This window comes from Nyctereutes procyonoides, unplaced genomic scaffold (assembly GCF_905146905.1).
Source record: "Nyctereutes procyonoides isolate TBG_1078 unplaced genomic scaffold, NYPRO_anot_genome, whole genome shotgun sequence".
Lineage (NCBI taxonomy): Eukaryota > Metazoa > Chordata > Mammalia > Carnivora > Canidae > Nyctereutes > Nyctereutes procyonoides.
In genome coordinates this window covers 66,366,555-66,386,946 of record NW_026575126.1, presented here as the reverse complement: position 1 = coordinate 66,386,946, position 20,392 = coordinate 66,366,555, and the positions used below count along the sequence as shown (strand labels likewise).

Here is a 20,392-nt window from a genome sequence, read left to right as displayed (position 1 = left end):
GTGCCTAGTAGTTAAACCGGACTTTTCTGTGACTTGAGGCACAAAAAGACACCTAAGGGTTAGAGGGGAAAATTCACATTCCCAGGACCGTCATGCTTCTAACTGGTGGCAGAAGAGCCTCCAGTCTGGCTCCACATTGCAAACCGTCCAGGCAGGACACTGTCGCTCCATCAGCTACACTCTGGTTTTGACATGTATTTTATAAAGGTTAAACATTTTACTGACAAAACATGATTACAATGATAGCAATGCATGTTTTGGGTCAAAAACACTCAGAGTATATAAAAACAGCACAGACCTGCTGCCCTGCACCTCAATATCCCTCTCCCCAGAAGGAGCTGCTGTAACCCCTGGGACCAAATCATTCCCTCAAATGTGTCAACACTCTGCTCTGAGCTGATCCGTCATCTTGGAAACGCGAACCCAAACCACAGTGAGATACTGCCTCACACCTACTAGGATGGCTAGAAGAATCAAAAACCAGAAGGTACGTGTCCTTGAGCATGTGGAGAACATGCACCTTGTGCCCTGCTGGGAGGATGTCACATGGGGTAGCTCTGCAGGAAAATAGCTCGTGGTTCCTCAAAAAGTTAAACACAGCAGATACACAAGACCCAGCAATCCCACCTCCTCGGAGATTCCCTAAAGAACCAATAGGAGGAACTCAAACGGTAGTCTGTCCATCCCTGGTCCCAGCAACAGCGCTGACAGCGGTCCATTAGTGAACAAATGGATAAACCAAAGGTCATCTGTGCACAGTGGGATGTCAGCCAGACCAGGAAGGGGACTCTGACATGTGCTACGGCCTGGACTGAACTTGGGGACACTATGCTCAATGAAAGGACAAACAATTGCCTGATTCCACTTTTGTGAGTTCCCTAGAGCAAGCACATTGGGGTGTGGGCAGGGGGCACTAGAATGGAGGTGACTGGGGGCTGTAGGAGTGGAGGGAAAAGCTATTCCTTAATGGAGAAGGAGTTCATGTCCAGGATGATTAAAAAATTTTGAGTACAGATGGTGGTAACAGATACACAGCATTCTGAACTATCTGCCACCACTGACTGCATACTTACAAATGGTTACAATGATAAATATCATGTTACATAAAATAACCTTAATCAAATAACCTTTTAAAACACAATTCTGCTCTAGGCAGGCTATTTCTGTCCCTTGAGGAGGAGCCTCCGGACCCCCACCCCACCAACACAGTAATAATGAAACGAGAACTTGTGTTGTGACATGGGCAGAGGAAAACTGCCAGACGACAGGGCAGTGCTGTGGGTGGCTGCCCCTCTGGGGGTCACAGGGCGGGAGGGCCTTATGTGCTGGATGCTGCCCTGTACCTTGCTGAGAGGAGGTCACATGGTGTAGCTCTCTTCACCACATGGTGAAGCTTCTCTTCACAATATATTACTCCCATCAAGGGAAGAAGAGCATTCAACTGGGGTTCATAACTGTGTGGCCTCTGGCCGTCCCTTGATGGCTCTGAATCTGCTCCTTCCTCTTAAAAAACAAAAGCAGCCTCGAGAGGTTGCCATGAGAATTTCTACTAAAAGAACAAAAAGCCTTTACTTTGAACAGCACTTGGCACATGGTAGCTATCTATTGTAGGGTTAGCATTCACAGGAGAGATTCAGAGTTGGAAAAATCCTGACCCTTTTGAGCTTCTCCTTAATGGAACATTCCTGAACACACACCCCAGGGCTTGTACCTTGTGTGCCGAACAGTCTTGCACCCCACATTCTAAGCTGAGGGTCTCACTCTCCGCTGACAGGTCCGTGAGGATGTCCTACAAAGAGTACAAGGGAAGAGGCTGTTGGGATGGACTGTGCGTGGAGGTTGGGGGCAGGTCCCTCTGAAGGATGGCAGAGAGGGCCAGCATTCTGGGTCACACTGCTGAGGGAGGGAAACCCAGGTGGCCAGGAAGCTCCTGAGGGACCAAGAGCAGGGGAGGGGGTGGGGGGACACGTGGCTAAGACACACTTTCTGCCTTCCCTCACTGCACACCTCTTCTAAGTACCCACGAAGGAGAGAGCCCTGTACCTAGGTTTTGAACAAAGCATGGTTCCTGTTCTCAAGGGGCTACCAACAGATCACTGAAACCTAAGGGAGGGTAAGAGATGCATCAGAGGGGGTAGGTGTGCTGCAGGACGGGGGTGGCGGGTGGGGAGCTTCCTGGAGGAGGTGGCAGACTAAGCCAGAGACTAAAGGAAAAACTTGCTCTCAGGAAACAGAAAGATGTGGGCAACGCTCAACTAAGGGGCTGGCAGGACTCAAGGCAGAGCATCTGAGCAAAGAAGCTGGCAATGGCCAGGCACATGGGTGCTAAGAGGGGCTGAGGGCAGAGCCCAAGAGGCGGGTGTATCCCCAGGACCCAGTGCAGTTAACCTGCTGGGGGCGGGACTCCATAGCTACACCCTGCAAAGCTCAAGGGGCCTTTGGGGCATTGGAGAACCACTGGCAAGCTGAGTGCAGGGTAGGAACTGGCAAGGCAGGCTGGGGTCAGGTCACAAAGCACCAACAGTACTGTGATAAGACATATGAATTTTCTATTAAAAAGTAATGAGGGTGGGGTGCCTGGGCAGCTCAGTTGGTTAAGGGTCTGCCTTAGGCTTAGGTCCTGGATCCCAGGGTCCTGGCATTGAGCCCCCACATCAGGCTTCTGCTCAGCGGGGAGTCTGCTTCTCTCTCTCCCTCTGCCCCTCCTCCAGTTCACATACTCTTTCTCTTAAATCCTTAAAAAAAAAAAATGGGGGGCAAGGGAGGTTTCTAAGAAGCAGTGGTAACATCTGAAACATGTTCTAGAAAAGGTCCTCTGTGGACAGTATGAGGACTGATGAGGGAAGACCAGAAACAGGGACCAAGATAGAAAACTGCTTCCCTGGCCCAGGAAGGGGAGCAGGGCCACAATCAGAGCCGTAGCACCTCGAATTAGAGACAAGCAGAGAGACCCGAGGAGGAAGCCAGGAGACAAAGTGAGGACAACTCCACTGTTTCTTCAGGGGCCAACTGGGGGATGCTGCAGAATTACTAGAAACAGGACCTGGAGAATGTGAGGCGTCCTGCTTTCTAGGTGCAGGGTCCTGGCTGCCACCCCAAGCTGCAAGCCCTCCCCTGCAGCGGGTGAGGGCTCACACTGTGGTGTCTCAGTATGCTATCCGGGTCAGCAAGGAAGTGAGAACCAGGAAATGAGACTGAAGAATGGCCAAAAACAAACCAGATAGCATGACACAAAGTCAGAGAGAAGCAGCCACCCAGTAGCTCCACGGGGCAGAGAAGCGGGGAGGGGCAGGCCTGAAGGCTGCTTGCTGGCTCTGGACAGACACATGGCTGGTCCCGAGGCCCCTGCTGGGAGAGCCAGGAGCGGAGGGGCAAGGGGAGCAGCTCAGGGGAGTCTAGTGGGAGCCTCTGGAGGAGCTCCTTGAGTGGGGAACCTAACCCTGATGGTTGTTTCTGGCATTTCTCACTTAAAAGGAAATGACTATTCATTTTTTTTCCAAAGGGAGAATTTCACAAGACTGGGTGGCAGAAGCTGCTCGAACTGATGTGTCCTCTATCCTCATTTTCTATGGGCCTCCTGGCACCTGCAGCTCACTGTTCACCCCACCCCTTGTCCCCAGCCCCCGAGCATCAGACTCCTTACCTGGAGAGACATGGTTCCTCTCACGGCTACCACAACAGATTCTTTCCTGTGGTCCAGGGCCACTAAGAAGGGGAGCTCATAGACCTGAAGGTGAGGGAAAGAAGCGTGAGGCCTTGACAGGGAGAGCATGCAGCTATGGGGCCGCTGTTAGGTTAGTGTTAGGCCGGTCTGCCATCACTAACAGCTTGGAAACAGTTCTTCAACAGAAGAAGGGCTACATAACAACATAGGATGGTATCCCTACGAAAACTTCTGGCTCCAGCTAGTGTTAAGCCCACGTGGGGCCTAGAAGCCCCCCTGGAATGGTATGCAAATCGCGTGTGTGCCTGTGCATGCGTGTGTGTCTACACATATTTTTTGGGGGAAACAACTTATAACTTTCATCATTATCTTGAAGGATCCCAGGACCCCACAGAAGTTATGAAACACCGTTATTCTGACCTTGTCATGAAAGCTTATGTGAATGAAGTCCCTGTACTGTAGTCCTGTCGTATGCAGGATGGAGCCGAAATGACAGTGGAGCTGATCACCTCCAATCAAGTCATATTCTGTTGTCCTGTTTCTACAACTAAAAAAATAGGCAAAGGTATTAGTTACTGTACCACTTAGCAGGTAATGTCAATCCCCACTCCCTTGTTTCCCCAGCAAACACAAGGATCAGAGTTCACAATTTTCAGGACTTACTCTGGCTACTAGAAAACTGCTTTATTTCTGTGCATAGTTTTTACTAAAGTTTTGACTTCTGGAATCATGTTACTGTTTTAAAATTAAAAAACTAGGGATCCCTGGGGGGCTCAGCAGTTTAGCACCTGCCTTTGGCCCGGGGCGTGATCCTGCAGTCCCGGGATTGAGTCCCACATCGGGCTCCTTGCATGGAGCCTGCTTCTCCTCTGCCTGTCTCTCTCTCTCTCTCTCTCTCTCTCTCTCTCTTTTTCTCTCTGTGTCTATCATGAATAAATAAATAAAATCTTTAAAAAAAAAAAATCAAAAACTAGGGCAGCCCAGGTGGCTCAGCGGTTTAGTGCCGCCTTCAGCCCAGGGCCTGATCCTGGAGTCCTAGGATCGAGTCCCACATCAGGCTCCCTGCATGGAGCCTGCTTCTCCCTCTGCCTGTGTCTCTGCCTCTCTCTCCTTCTCTGTGTCTCTCATGAATAAATAAATTTTTAAAAAACTTTTAAAAAAAATTCCAGAACTAATTCCAGAACTTGTTCTAATTCTATTAAGAACAAGTGAGACTCTCAAATCTCCAGGAATGGGACAAACTGGCATCTTGTGCTTCCTGATATGATGGACTGAGAAGGGCATGGTATTCTTCCTGGCACATTCCTGCCAAAAAAAGGTAAAACTCAACTTTAATCCAGAACAAACCATCAGGCAAATACAAATTGAGGGCCATTCACAAAATACCTAGATTGTCCTTTCAAAATGTCAAATTATGCAAGACAAGAAACTACCAATGTTCCAAACGGAAAAAGACTAGGGATGAGGGGCACCTGGGTGGCTCAGTGAAGCATCTGCCTTTGGGTTGGGTCATGATCCTGGGGTCCTATGATTGAGCCCCCCCCTTAAGGGGCTCCCTGCTTAGCAGGAGTCTGCTTTTCCCTCTCCATCTGCTCCTCCCCCTGCTTAAAGACTAGGGATGCATGATAACCAACTGCAATGCATAAGCCTGCATTGCCATAAAGGATACTATTGGGACAACTGGAAAAATGTGAATACAAAATGTAAATGAGGTATTGCTTAATACTAGCTCTCCTGGCACACAACCATATCATAGTTATGTAAAAGGTCCTTGTTCTTAAGAAACAGAGGCTGAAGCAGTTGGAAATAAGGGGCACGCCTCTGCCACTAAACTTCAGTGGTTTGGGAGGAAGCAAGAGTGACACAGCATATGTGACTACAATGAGTCACAATTGGTGGCTCCAGATAAAGAATCTATGGGAGTTCTCAGCACTGTTCTGGGAGTTTTGAAACATTTCAAAACAAAGTTTTTGGAAAGGAGAAACAGGATTATTCTTAGGATGAAGTGTGGGCACCATAGGAGTGACAAGCAGAAGGCGGGGGCCTCGAGCATGCCCACCTACCAGTCCCCACCAATCTTGCAGAGCCCTGTGAAGGGGTTCCGATAGATGTAGAGGGGCCATCCATAGGCCGCTGCTGCAAACTGCATGTAATGGTGACAATTTGCTAACTCTGCGTCCAAATCAGCTTCCTGGAACGGAAGAAAAAACGCTTTTTGTTTCAGGGAACCCATTATGGACAAGATCAATTCACTAACTAGATCATAACCTGGATTTGAACTCCTGACCTTCCTTTCCTCACAGAATAGACCTCTCGGCAGACTTTCACAAGGAAAACTGCTCCTTAAACACAGACTGAGACAGACCCCTCATTTAGAAGAATGCAGCAAGTATGGTGGAAAAAAATCCCTAATGACTTTCGTGCCTCATTCTGGAACAAGCCAGTGACTGTGCCAGAAGCACATGGGGAGAGCAGACCACCGGGCCCTTGTAACAACAAGTAAGCATGGAAGACCCGGGCGTCTGTATGAGATGCAGAGAAATACATATATCCAGGTGCAACCTTCTCTTTCAGAAGCATGAACATCTGTGACAGGAAAACAACTCAAGCAAAACTCAACTGTTTCTGCTCCCTTGGTGCAGAGAAGAAAGCAAACACACCCAGGGAGAAACAGGCCCCATCCCAGAAAGAATTTTTGCTATGTAGACTTCAGTTGCCAATTTCCTAAAATAATTAAGTGGCCAGGAATGGGCTCCTTCAACCTGAGCTCCAGGTGAGGAGATGCCTCACCTGATGAGAGGTACAACTAGCAGAAGCCACACATCAGATTCCAAGTCAACTGCTTTTGAAATTGTTGCTGGCTAGTTTTGTTTTTTTGAAGATGTATAAATAGGTATAAATGTCAAAACTTTACAACCCAACAAAAAGGGGCTTACCTGGGGGGGCCCTGGGGAATGGCTGATCACCTCATCAGGCTCCTGGCTGTTCCTAATATTGTCTTGTTGCTGATGGAGAAGAGTGAGGCCTGCTGCAATGTCGCTGGGCACCAGATCGGTGTCCTGGATGAAAACAGCAGCTTGTCAGGAAACTCATCAGATACTGCCCATTAGTTCCTTAAAACCCAGTTTAATACAGTTCACACATACACACACAGTTATGTGTAATGAGGCACCTTAGGGCAGCCCCAGTGGCGCAGCGGTTTAGCGCCGCCTGCAGCCTAGGGCTTGATCCTGGAGACCTGGGATTGAGTCCCATGTCAGGCTCCCTGCATGGAGCTTGCTTCTCTCTCTGCCTGTGTCTCTGCCCAATGCCCCCCCTTCTCTGAATAAATACATAAAAAAATCTTAAAAAAAAAAAAAAGAGGCACCTTAAAAGTATTTTCAAGACTCCTACAAGTTAGCTTAATGATTTTTACTGTCCTGCCCTCAGACAAATCCACCGGAGAAACAAATACTGCTGAGCTCTTATTTTCAAATTTCATTTCAAGTCACTTAACTACTTACTACTTCACATCTTTTGTATAGTTGGGAGCTAACGGATCAGTAAGCTCACCATCTTTGTAGTAATGGCCAATTTTAGCCCAAATTTAGACTCTTGCTCAAGATGTTGTGATTTTGTTCAGAGAGTCCCCAGTAGAGATTTAAGAGGCTCAACTTCTCACTGGCCACAGCAAGCCTCCAAAAGAACCTCAAACTAGGGAAACAACAGAAAGGGTCTCATGCACCCAACTGTTTCTGTCACCTTCAAGAGGATGCCTTGGCTGCCTCCAGGCACTTCCAGCTCATAGGGAGGGACCAGGCACTGACCACTCGGCCCCTGAGCTATCAGTTCTTCCATCTTAAGACCAGACCGAAGCACTCCTTTATGGTTAGTTTAGGGAGATGTGTGGTGGCCTGGTGCCAGCCTACAGGGCCAGCCCAGGGCCCTGCAGACACACCACACCCTCCCCCACAAAGAGGCAAGGAAGGACCAGCAGTGTGCAAGATGTCAGGAGAACTGCTCCCCCTTACCTAATCTCAATACTGAACACAACAGTTTACCAGAGAACATTACATAAAAACACTGGATGTGAAAGAAAAATGAATATTTTTAAATCACAGGAGAAACTGCTCTGGAACGAAAACTCCTTCTGGCACTATAATGACATATTCAAACTCCCCTTCAAAAGAATAATCTTGGGATGCCTGGGTGGCTCAGTGGTTGGGCACCTGCCTTCAGCTTAGGTCGTGATCCTGGGATCCAGGATCAAGTCCCATATCAGTCTCCCTGCATGGAGCCTGCTTTTCCCTCTGCCTGTGTCTCTGCCTCTCTCTTTGTGTCTCTCATGAATAAATAAATAAATCTTAAAAAAAAAAAAAAGGAATAATCTCAACCCACCCCCACCCCCCAAAAAAACCCAGCAGAAGAATCTCTCATTTCTATCATGCTCTGACTTAGTAAACAAGGTCTGACTGATACTACCTCGGATGCAGGACACTGCCTGTGCCTGGCACCTGCAGAGGACCAGCTGGATGGAGGACACGGAATTCAGACAACTGGTAAATCATCCCCAAAATATCCGGGTTCCATTATTTAACTCCTTAAAAACAACTTAAAATCTGGACAATGTAATGGACAGGTAGCAACACCCAGACGCACCACCCAGAGAGACGGGGTCAGTAAGAGTAGGGCTAATGCCCCCTAGAGTCTCCCCAACTCTGCCACACCACAGACTACACATGTGCGAGAGGTATTTTACATGAACAGGGGATTAGCTCCAAACAGACGATTCATCTTAACATGACATTTACTTAGGAGAAAGAGACGAAAGCAGACCCCTTCAGCTTACTGAAAAGTAGGTTGAGAAAAGCTCTGCCGTACTCGAAAAAGCAACTCGAGTATGGTCGTCGTTCCCAACGCAACAGCACAGGAACTTGATTCTGGTTTCCCACACGCTGGTAGCTGCTGTCTTGAGGCCACTGAATAGCTGGCTCGACTCATGACTGTCCAAGTGATTGGGGCCAGCAGAGGGATAGGGAGCCATTTTCCCCCCAAGGGGGTCAAACACAATGATGATGGTGACCACAGTGGAAATGATGATGATCCAGCTGCAAAACAGAGAGAGAGAGGGTGTGATGACCTTGGATCCCACATGCAGACTCAGGAGCCATGGTTCCCTCTTCAGGGTTCAGTTTTTTCATCTGTACAGCTGTGGCTCTCAATACCTAGGAAAATGTGGATCTCCTAGAACCAGGCTGAGGTGAGCAATTTGTTTCTTCTAGAAAGTTCTTTATGAGCCCATGGCTGATCCAGGCCCCCCCAAAATCAGAGCCTTAGAAGTGAATACCACAAAAAAAAGGAGGTGCCTGGTAGGCAGTTGTAGCCCGGGCATGTGTATAGCTGGAACCTGCTCTCCATGGTCCACTCACCACAACCCAAGCCCTCAACTCCTCAGGGCCTTGGAGTTCTTCTCGGTAAAACCAAAAGAACTTTGCCACATTATGGGCTACTCTGATGGCTCTCTTATGCACATGTGTAAGTATTTCTAGATTGTCCCCAGTGTGCCAGGCCCTGTGGTTCATGAATGCGTGTACCTCGGGAAGATGCATCTCTGCAAAGGGCCTCTGCTGTCCCTGAGTGTGTGGCACGGGAAGGGCAGTGTCAGCACGAGTGTCCAGAAGGGGAAGTAACTAGATCGGTTCTAATCCCGAGTCCTGTGCATGAGTCCCTGTCACAGTTCCTGCCTGATACCATGTTTCTTCTCATCCTGCCTTTAGTTTTTGCCTTTGATCCGGTCTTCGGGTTTTCTTCCTTTTTATAATAGAATGGATGGAATGCAGAAGAATAAGAACCGGCAAGAAAGAAAATGACAAAAGATGCATAATGATGTGGGCTATCTTCAGTGACTCAGAAAGGTCTTTTTCCTTATACCTCAAATGCATCTGAGACAAGAAACGGAAAGAGAAGACGGAAGGCCTCACCTGATGACAACGGTGGCAATGATACCGTTCACCACCGTCTTGTCACACTGAACGTCGTCTGCTATCCAGGCAGCCCCCAGAGAAGCCCAGACCATTTCCGGCAGAAAGAGCGCTAGGCGGATGTAAAGCAGTTTGGACATAGATTTCCGTGGCCCAGGATTACAGATGGTTCCTGAAACACAGAAGATACTCAATCTAGCACCCAGCTCCCTCAGAGACTTCCCTTCCACAAAACAGTGCATATAGCATCTGTTAGTACTGGAGGCGTGTCTGGCAGCTTCTACTTGTAATTGGAAATCAATGTGTAAGGCTAAGAGCAAGTGACCAAGTGATGATGGAAAGAGGACAAAAAGCCTCAGATTCATTTCCTAGAAATGACAAGGGTTTCAAGATATTTCAAGGTTCTAGCCAGGATGATGATATACTCATTGTCTAAACTGGGACACTTCTGAGAGAAGAAGGAGGTGTTAATAATTATGCTGGGACAACCGGCACACAACACAGCTGTCCTGGGCCAACAGACATACATGGTGACCTGAGTTCTAGAAAATAACTCCCCCATCTGCCTGAGACCTATGGTGTTCAGGCACCATCTGAAAGACTTATACCCATTATTCTGCAATCCTCACGACTCTAAAGATAGTCACTATCCCATTTTACAAATAAGGAAACTGAGGCTAAGAGCTTAGTAACTACTTTCTAAAACATAACCCAGGGGGTGCCTCAGTGGCACAGTCAATTAAACCTTCCACCCTTGATTTCAGCTCAGGTCATGATCTCAGGGTCGTAAGACCAAGCCCTGAGTCTGGCTCTGCACTCAGCGGGGAGTCTGCTGAGATTCTCTCTCCCTCTCCCCAAATTCTCTCTCTCAGATAAATAAATAAAATCTTAAAAGAAATAAAACAAAAACAGGGATCCCTGGGTGGCGCCAGCGGTTTAGCGCCTGCCTTTGGCCCAGGGCGCGATCCTGGAGACCCGGGATCGAATCCCACGTCGGGCTCCTGGTACATGGAGCCTGCTTCTCCCTCTGCCTGTGTCTCTGCCTCTCTCTCTCTCTCACTGTGTGCCTATCATAAATTAAAAAAAAAAAAAAAAGTTAAAAAAAAAAAAAGAAATAAAACAAAAACAAAACACAATCCAGGTCTGCATGGTCCCGGCTTCTCTGTCTCACCAATGTCTGCACTTTTGGGACATGAAAAATTCTGACATGTGAGAACGCTTAAAGCCTAACGTGCAGGCGGAACCTTTTTACCTTGTGTCTCAAACAAACCCAAGTATCAGTAGAGGTCCATGTGCTATAATTCCTGATGTAAAACATCAACCCTCTCCCTCTAATAAAAAGTTGTGATAAATACCAATTTAAGCAATATAAAAATGCCACAATTAAAACAAAAATATTGGAAACAAACTCCAAAACAGTGAATGAAGACAATCTAAAATGTAAAGAATGATTTGATGAGGAAACAGCTTTTATGTTCCAAAAAATCACCTTCCATTAGGATGGATTACTTAGAGTCACACTTTTTTTTTTTTTTTTAGATTTTATTTATTTATTCATGAGAGACACAGAGAGACAGAGGCAGAGACACAGGCGGAGGGAGAAGCAGGCTCCATGCAGGGAGTCCGACGCGGGACTCGATCCCGGATCTCCAGGATCACGCCCTAGGCTGAAGGCAGCGCCAAACCGCTGAGCCACCCAGGCTGCCCCACACTTTAAAATGTTAAGACACTATCCAGCCTCAGTTTGGGCACAAAGTCAAAATTCAAGGCAACCAAAACAGCACACTCTCTGAGGGGCAAAGAACACACGCTCTGTTTGGGGTCTGCTGCTAATAATAGTGGCTAACCCAAAAAAACAGAAACAGCATCTGGATGGCTCCAAAGTAAGAAATGAGGCCCTGACAAGCACCTGGGCCTGATACTCGGTGAATGAAATAAAGATGGAAATAAGAAAGCAGAAAATGGAGTTCTGGGTAGGATTCCAAAAAGGAATCAAGATACTGAAAAACTCTCCCTTGTATAGTCATACCCAGCTCTGAAAACACTGTTATTTTATTTAGAGAAGAGACCTTCCTCCCAAGACAAAGTGTGACTCCCATGGGCGCTGTGATACTGAGGCCCCATAATTAACGAGTAGAACTTCCTCCCTGAATGCAAGGTCTTCAGCATAGCCTTGGTCTGCATCAGGCAGAACCATTCACACAAAGATCACAAAAGGAAGGCCTGTGTCACAGTTCTTTGGTTCAACACCTCAACACACTGCAGCAATCTTTTCCAATGTGAGATAAACAATGAGCTCCCAATACAAATACAGAGGAGATGCAAGGAAATGTCTCACAGTCAGGATCAAACACAGTGAACGGCACACCCTGGAGGTTGAGGGCGTGCCTTTTGCTGCCATCAAAACATGGTAGTCATGAGGCTGGACGTTCCCTAATTAAACCTCCCATATGGTAGAAACAGTAGGATTTCACCAGGGAGGTTCTCAAATCAAAACTAGAAACTACCACAATATCAAGATTCTTTTTTTTTTTTAAAGATTTTATTTATTTATTCATGAGAGACAGAGAGACGGACAGAGAGAGACAGAGACACAAGCAGAGGGAGAAGCAGGCTCCATGCAGGGAGCCCAATGTGGGACTCGATCCTGGGTCTCCAGGATCAGGCCCTGGGCTGAAGGCAGTGCTAAACCGCTGAGCCACCCAGGCTGCCCCAATATCAAGATTCTTTCCAAGGGCGCCTGAGGTTTAGCCACTGCCTTCAGCTCAGGTCATGATCTAAGGGTCCTGGGATTGAGCCCGGCATTGGGCTCCCTGCTCAGAGGGAAGGTCTGCTTCTCCCTTTCCCTCCAGCCTTCCCCTTGCTCATGCTCTCTCTCTCTCTCTCAAATAAATAAATACAATCTTAAAGAACAACAAAAAAAGATTCTTCCCAACTATGCTACACTGACGACCAAGAAAAAGAGGAGAGGTAAATACACAAGCATCAGTGTCTCGGATAAAGACGACTGAACTCCACGGGTCCCAGATGTGCCTTCTGCAACTTGTGGTGTCTCTTTTAGAGAGCAGCATCAGCCAAAAGCTACGTAAACATGGCCTTTCAGCACAAGTGACAGGTTAATTACAGAGACGCCTGATGGAACAAGAGGAGTAACAGAAGTTATCCATGTATCAAAAATAAAATTAACAACCTGGGTGCTCAGTTGATTAAACATTCGACTCCTGATTTTGGCTCAGGTCATGATCTCAGGGTTGTGAGATCAAGCCCCATGCTGGGTGTGGAACCTACTTAATATCCTCTCTCTCTCCCTCTGACCACACCCCCCTCACTGCAATGAACATCCCTACAAGTATTTCTTTGCACACATGCAAATATCTGTGAAAATACTGGATGATCCACACACACGTACATACAGCCAAAGAGGTCTTCCAATGTGCAGTCTCTCCAACAAAATGAGCTACTTGTTTCTGCATAGCCTCACCAACTTTTTTTTTTTTTTAAGATTTTATTTATTTATGAAGCAGGCTCCATGCAGGGAGCCTGACGTGGGACTCAATCCTGGGACTCCAGGATCACGCCCTGGGCCAAAGGCAGGCACTCAACTGTTGAGCCACCCAGGTGTCCCACAGCCTCACCAACTTAATGTATTATGTGAATCTTTGCTATTTTGACTAAGGCTGCACATTTTTCATACTTATAAAAGCCATTTATATTTATTTTACCATTTGTGATCTTTGCCCATTTTTCTACTGATGGTTGGTCTTTTCCTTACCTATGACAGAACCCCATTATATATGAAAAAGATTGGCTCTTAGTTACAATTTTTCCCATGCCTTTTTTTTTTTTTTTTACTTTATGGTATTTTCATTGAAATTTACTTAATATTTTTAATAAGGCATATGATATTTATAACAAACTGACATTTAAACTAATATGATTCATAAAATACTGTTTTTAATTCAGTCATAGTATCTGTAGCCACAAGTAACAAAAGGTGTACAAAGAGGAAGGCCCTGGGACCTTCTGCACTGGCTTCGGGACTGGATAGACAGGCATCACAGATCTCTTGTCTCTCACAGCTCTGCCCTCTTCAGTCAGCTCATCCTGGCTGTGAGGGGAAATACACCAGGAATTCAGCAGTTCATCCCTCTGCAGAATCACCCAGAATGAAAGTGTCTCGTTTTGGTTCTTTCCTAGAGGAGCAAGGAAAAGACTCCCCCAGAACTTTCTGGAAAACTCCTGAATTTCACTGGCTCAAACTGGGTCACACAACTATTCCTGAACCAATCACTGACACATGAGGATCATTCCTGAGCTGGGTGGAGAGTTGGCTTCTCTGACACACATACTTCACATGTGAGGGACGGGGGAATGTCCCAAATAAAACTGGGTTCTGTCTGGAAGAGGCCACTGGGTAGGCAACCCACCCAGAACACACAAAGCTGGCACAGAATGCCTAACACACACTGTCAGATGTTTTCTGAGCTCTGGCTGTGAGTATGAGATGGTGCAGGCATTAGGCAAGTGCTTAGGAGAGGAGCCTCAGTGAACATGGCCAGCCATTACAGGGTGTGAATGTGCCCTGATATCACCAAAAATATCTAAAGAAAAACACTAACGGGGAAAAAAGCTTATATTCCTGCTTCAAATCTGAACCCATTATTTCAGTGGCACACTTGGTCTCCTAACCAGAACAGGACATGAAAACAGAGGACCAATAAATGAAATGATGCCACCGCTAAAGGGACACCAACCTAAATACTTCATCTTTCAGAAACTCAGACTTCATTAAAAAGCTCCATAGTGGGATGCCTGGGTGACTCAGCGGTTGAGCATCTGTCTTTGGCTCGGGGCGTGATCCCCATCCCAAGATTGAGTCCCACATTGGGCTCCCTGCATGGAACCTGCTTCTCCCTCTATGTCTCTGCCTCTCTCTGTGTCTCTCATGAATAAATAAATAAAATCTTTAAAAAAAAAAAAAAGCTCCATAGTTCGAGGGCACATGGCTGGCTCAGTCAGTAGAGCATGCAACTCTTGATCTCGGGGTCATGAGTCCCACGTTGGTCACAGTTTGTTTGTTTGTTTGTTTGTTTATTTTAAGGATTTCTTATTTATTTATTCATGATAGACTTAGAGGAGAGAGAGAGGCAGAGACACAGGCAGAGGGAGAAGCAGGCTCCATACCGGGAGCCCAACGTGGGACTCGATCCCGGGACTCCAGGATCATGCCCTGGGCCGAAGGCAGGCGCTAAACTGCTGAGCCACCCAGGGATCCCTTATTTATTTATTTTTTTAAATAAATAAATTTTTAAATAAATAAAATTTATTTATTCATGAGAGACCCATAGAGAGAGAGAGAGACTGAGAGAGAGAGAGAGAGAGGCAGAGACACAGGCGGAGGGAGAAGCAGGCTCCATGCAGGGAGCCTGACGTGGGACTCAATCCCAGGTCTCCAGGATCAGGCCCTGGGCTGAAGGCAGCACTAAACTGCTGAGCCACCTGGGCTGCCCTAGAGTTTATTTTTTTTTTAATTTTTATTTATTTATGATAGTCACAGTGAGAGAGAGAGAGAGAGAGAGAGAGAGAGAGAGAGAGAGAGAGAGAGGCAGAGACACAGGCAGAGGGAGAAGCAGGCTCCATGCACCGGGAGCCTGACGTGGGATTCGATCCCGGGTCTCCAGGATCGTGCCCTGGGCCAAAGGCAGGCGCCAAACCACTGCGCCACCCAGGGATCCCTAGAGTTTACTTTAAAAAACAAAACAGGGCTCTTGGGTGGCTCGGTCAAGTAAGGGTCCGACTACTGGTTTCAGCTCAGGTCATGATCTCAGGGTCAGGAGGCTGAGCCCCTGCATCGGGCTCCATGCTCAGTGCAGAGTCTGCTTGGGATTCTATCTCTCCCTTTGCCCCCCCCCCCACTACCACTCGCACTCTCTAAAAAACACCACCACACTACAACCACAACTCCACAGTGGTAAAGCCACAAAGCGGGCACTGGCACACCACAAAACTGGGGCCTTCCTTGCTCTAGACATTTGTTCATGCATTCATGTTTCCAGGGGCATGCTAAAATACACAGAGCTCTCTTTTCCATACATTTCTCTGTAAGCAGGCACAAGCCACTCTTCCCAGTTTTCCAAAACCCTGTGGTGTTTCCCATGGAACACTTGGCCACTAACATTTCTCTATCACTCCCCATGAGCTATCCCCATCTTTTAAGTTGCAGATTGTCATTCCAAAGCATTAAGATCATGCCACCCAGTATATCAACTATTCCCTCCCAGTACTTTTACCATCTCCTGGAGTGTGTAAACATGCCATCCACAGCCCCACTTAAGCAATGGTGAAATGTGCTGGAGGGCGGCATGGTGTTCAGCCCTGCCTCTGATCAAGGAGGTTTTAGTTACTAACACACTACCATGCTCAGCTCATCCTATGAACCTGAGCACTCATACAAGGAAGGCCCCCAACATTTGCAGTGAAGTCACTACAGAAAACTGTAACATGTAGAAGACAATAGTTATTAAGAATAGATGGAACTGTTACAACTCGTTAATAAAGAGGACAAATAACCCAACTTAAAATAGGCCAAAGGATCTTAGTATACACATCCCCAAAGATGATATAAGAATGGCCAGTAAGCAGATGAGAGGGTGCGCATCAAGGATACAAATCACAACCACAGTGAGACACACCAGGATGGCTAAGATCAGAAATCGGACAATGTTAAGTATTGCCAAGGGTGTAGAGACACTGAAACTATAAACTGAAAGAAAGACACTGTAGCTGCTTGGAAACCAGTCTGGCAGTTCTCCAAAATGTTAAACATAAGGTTACCAAATGATCTAGCAATTCCACGCCTAGGCATATATCCAAGAGAAGTGGAAACTTGTCCATACTAAAACACCTATGTGAAAGTTCATAGTAGCACTATTTGTAACAGCCCCAAAATGTAATAACCTAAATGTTCACCTACTGACAAATGGATAAGTAAAATGTGGCAAATCCATTCAACGTAATTTTTAAATTTTAAAAATTTCTTTGAGAGCAAGCAAGCACGAACGGTGTGGGGGGGGTTACAGAAAGAGAAAGAGAGAAGCAGACTCCCCACAGCCTGACACAGGGCTTGATCCCAGGACCCTGGATCATGACCTGAGCAGGAGGCAGAAGCTGAGCCCCCAGAAGCCCCCCATTCAATGTATTACTGAGTCGTAAGAAGAATGAAGAGCTGACACACACTAAAATGTGCATAAACCTTGAAAACATCATGATAAGCTTAAGAGGCCAGACCAAATGGCCACATAGTGGATGATTCCAACTGTATGAGCCAGAATAGGCAGATCTATAGAGAGAAAGTAGATTAGTGGATGGCTAGGACTGAGGAAACTGGGGGGTAATGGGGAGTGATCCCTCATGGGTATAGGATTTCTTTTGGGGGTGATGAAAACGTACTAGAATTGCGGTGATGGCTGTGTAATTCTGTGAATATACTAAAAATTCACAGACTTGTTACACTCTAAATGGGTGAACCGTATGGTATTTGAATTATATGTCAATAAATTCCTATCCTTTACCTTTCATGCTGACACACACGATGGCAGACACTGTACATATAATAACTGCCAGTAGAATGATAAGAACGATCAAGTAACTGCTGAGCAGAACTCCACCTGCACAGTCCAGCTTCCCTCTGTGCATGAGATACAAAGTCAAAATGCCAATCCACCTGCCAAGAGAAAGGGAGGGTCAGAAATGGAAACCAAGGAACTACATCGTAAAACATTACAAAAAGAAAGAAAAGGAGTTAATATTTAAACAAAAAAATCTTAAAGGAGTTAATATTACCCAAAACAAGGTGAAGTTTGCTTTCAAATACAATTTTCTTCAATAAAAGATCTACTAAAAAAAAAAAAAAAGATCTACTAAAACAAAAATAAAAGATTAGAGTATGACTTTTTTTTTAAAAAACTGAACTTAAAAAAAAAAACTCAACTTTATACTTCCTATGTTTACATGATTGTTCCTTTTCTATTCCTGCTGTAGTTCCTAAGAGGCACTGAATGCCATAAGCAAGCAAATATAATGTGAGCTGCTGAAAAAAAGCACAGCCCCACAGGACTCAGAAATATGCGAGCATAAATCAACAAAATACATGCTTGCTAAATTATTAACAAGATAATGTTTACTCCTGGGGACAAACAAGAAATTGACAAACACACATTGTAATCTGCTGTGTGTAATACAAAACAAAAACAAAAACAAAAAAACAAACCAGGAGGTGGGAATCAAGTTATGCCAAGATGTTCCATAGTGAACAGTGATGAACTTGCAAGGCCACATACTGCTGACTTCTTTATTTTGTAATTCAGTGCGGAATAAGGAAAGAGCAATGCAAAGTAACAGTGATGGATCACTGGAGGTGTTTCACCAAAGGGCAGAGCACCACTATATTAAGGATTCGAGCCCAGGGGTGGAATCTGGGCTCTATTAGGAGACTGGGTCTGGAGACAATAGTGGGAAATGATCTCGGAGAGACGTGGCTCTTAAAACTATGAAATTATGGAGGGGTCTCTTCCAATATTCCTTTGCCCTCAAGAATCCACTCTTCAGTAACAGAGGTGCTGTATTATTCTCTGCTCACACTCTCTGGGAGCAGACTTGAGGCGCCCAATTCACTGCCCATCGGTTGCACGCTTTGTGCCAGGCCTGGCTGCTCCCCAGGGAATTCAGCCGCCACCGGTACGGAAGGCTACTATTTCCCATCCTTTCCTCTGGCGGACACCAGATGCCCTGTGTTTCCATGCCGAGCGCCGTAATGATGATGCAAGTGCCTGCTCTTGGCTCGGGGAAGCCGATCCCGAGGCCACGGCCATGGGTCGGCGACCACGTCCTGGAGGCTCCCGGGGCCAGGCCCCTCAGTGCCGCGAGCGGCGAGGGCCCAAACGGGGGACCCCGGGCCCGGCCTCCCCGCTCCGGCCTCAGTGTGCCCTCCGAGAAATGGGGAGAGCGGCAGGACGCCGGTCCTCGTAGGTCTCGCGCGGCGGAGAGGCCCGGACAAGAGAACGTGGGCACCGCGTGGGCGCGCAGAGCCGGAGACACGGCCACTCCACCCCGCTCCGTCTGCGTCCCCCCAGCTCCCAGCCGCCCGCCCGGCAGCCCGCACAGCCTGCCGCCCTTACCACACCACTCTCAGGGACAGCTCGAAGAACCCCGGGAAGACCAGGTCGTCGCTGGCGATGGCCCAGCGCCGACCGAACAGCACCATCCCCGGCATGGCGGAGGCCCCGCTGCCCGGCCTCGGGGCGGCCCGCCGCGCGCCCCGGCCCTCCAGAGCCCCACTCCCTTCGGAACCCAATGCCAAACTGACTGCGCCTCCGCGCAGGCGCGAGCGAGGGTCGGGCCCGGCGCACGCGCACTGAGTCCCCGCACCGCCGTGGGGCTCTCCGCGCCTGCGCAGAAACGCTGACCCGGCAGGCGCGGGTGGGCTTGCCAGCTGTCTTTCACGTGTGCAAAGTCCATTCTAATAATATTCGCGTTTTGTAGATAAGGATTCTTCCGGGCCGGGAGGAATGAGCACACCTAGAGATCTACGGATGTTAATGGCGGAACTGGGGCTGCTCTCAGTTCACCCAGGCCTCAGATCAAGTGTCCCCCTCTCAAAGAGACCTTCCTGGCCACCCTACCTGAACAGCACATCCACCTGTTCCCATTCCCTTACTCTGCTTCAGTTTTCCTCCTAATATTTAATCGCTCCCTGACATTATACTGCGTTTGTGCCTCTTTCCTCCCACCTTAGGGTGTAAATTGCATGAGCAATTTACCTCGTCCATCTTGTTTTACTGCTACGCTCATAATAGAGCACACTACCGGATATTGGATGAAATCATACAGGGAATTATAAATGGGGAAGTTACAAGGTTTCTATAGAAAAAGAGAACTATTCATTACAAAATAAATATTTTGGGGGCACTTGGTGTGGCCAGAAGTGACCCAATCAGAGAGGTCAGGGAAGACTTCCCTGGAGAAGATACTAAAACAAAATTGGGAGGAAGAGTAGGAATTCAGTGGAAGAGAGTGATTTAGAAGTTAGAGGGCTGTGCCTATGATCCGAATATTCTCAAATGTGGTAATAGTTCCCCTTTTGAAAACAGGATTTGTAAGGCTTAGCAATGAGATAATTCTTCTATATAAGCTTTTGTTAGTAAAGATAAGATACTGATGACTTAATGTTATGAACAATAACAACCCACAAAACTATAATTTCAAAGAGGTAGTATATGCATTAAAAAAAAGAAAATGTTTTGTATAATTCTTTTTTTTTTTTTTTTAGATTTATTTATTTATGGGGGGGAGGGGCAGAGGGAGAGAAAATCCAAGCAGACTCTGTGCTGAGTGCAGAGCCCAACACGGGGCTTAATCTGACAGGCCTGAGATCACCCCTGAGCTGAAACCAAGAGTTGAACACTTCACCGACGGTGCCAGCCAGGCGCCCCTGTATTTTATGTAGTTCTGATCGTCTGCAAATATGTTCTGTCATTTCCATGTAACGTTAGTCCATTGGTTGAGTTAAAGCTATTTTAAAACATTTTTCCTTTATGTGGGTATCTCATACAAAGAATACCCTTAGACAAGTTTTTCTACTATTAAAAATAGCTCTTTTAAAAAATATTTTATCTATTCATGAGAAACAGAGAGAGGCGAGAGAGGCAGAGACACAGACAGAGGGAGAAGCAGGCTCCATGCAGAGAGCTTGATGTGGGACTCAATCCCA

At 46.9% G+C, this 20,392-nt stretch overlaps 1 protein-coding gene across 2 annotated transcripts in view; it reads right to left on the bottom strand.

Moving 5' to 3' along the window:
• The window catches only part of DAGLB (diacylglycerol lipase beta), a 31,504-nt gene extending 12,512 nt beyond the window's left edge, over positions 1-18,992 (bottom strand). The window contains exons 1-9 of one of the 2 annotated variants that reach the window (XM_055340804.1): positions 18,801-18,992; positions 17,196-17,347; positions 9,625-9,796; positions 8,493-8,751; positions 6,601-6,723; positions 5,728-5,855; positions 4,085-4,211; positions 3,644-3,727; positions 1,712-1,789 (exon numbers count right to left, since the gene is read on the bottom strand). In XM_055340804.1, the coding sequence (XP_055196779.1) occupies positions 1,712-1,789; positions 3,644-3,727; positions 4,085-4,211; positions 5,728-5,855; positions 6,601-6,723; positions 8,493-8,751; positions 9,625-9,796; positions 17,196-17,347; positions 18,801-18,895 (1,218 nt within the window). In that variant the 5' untranslated portion in view covers positions 18,896-18,992. The remainder of the gene's footprint in view (positions 1-1,711; positions 1,790-3,643; positions 3,728-4,084; positions 4,212-5,727; positions 5,856-6,600; positions 6,724-8,492; positions 8,752-9,624; positions 9,797-17,195; positions 17,348-18,800) is intronic. The other variant, XM_055340805.1, reaches the window with a different exon arrangement.
• Between the last annotated feature and the right edge of the window lie 1,400 nt (positions 18,993-20,392).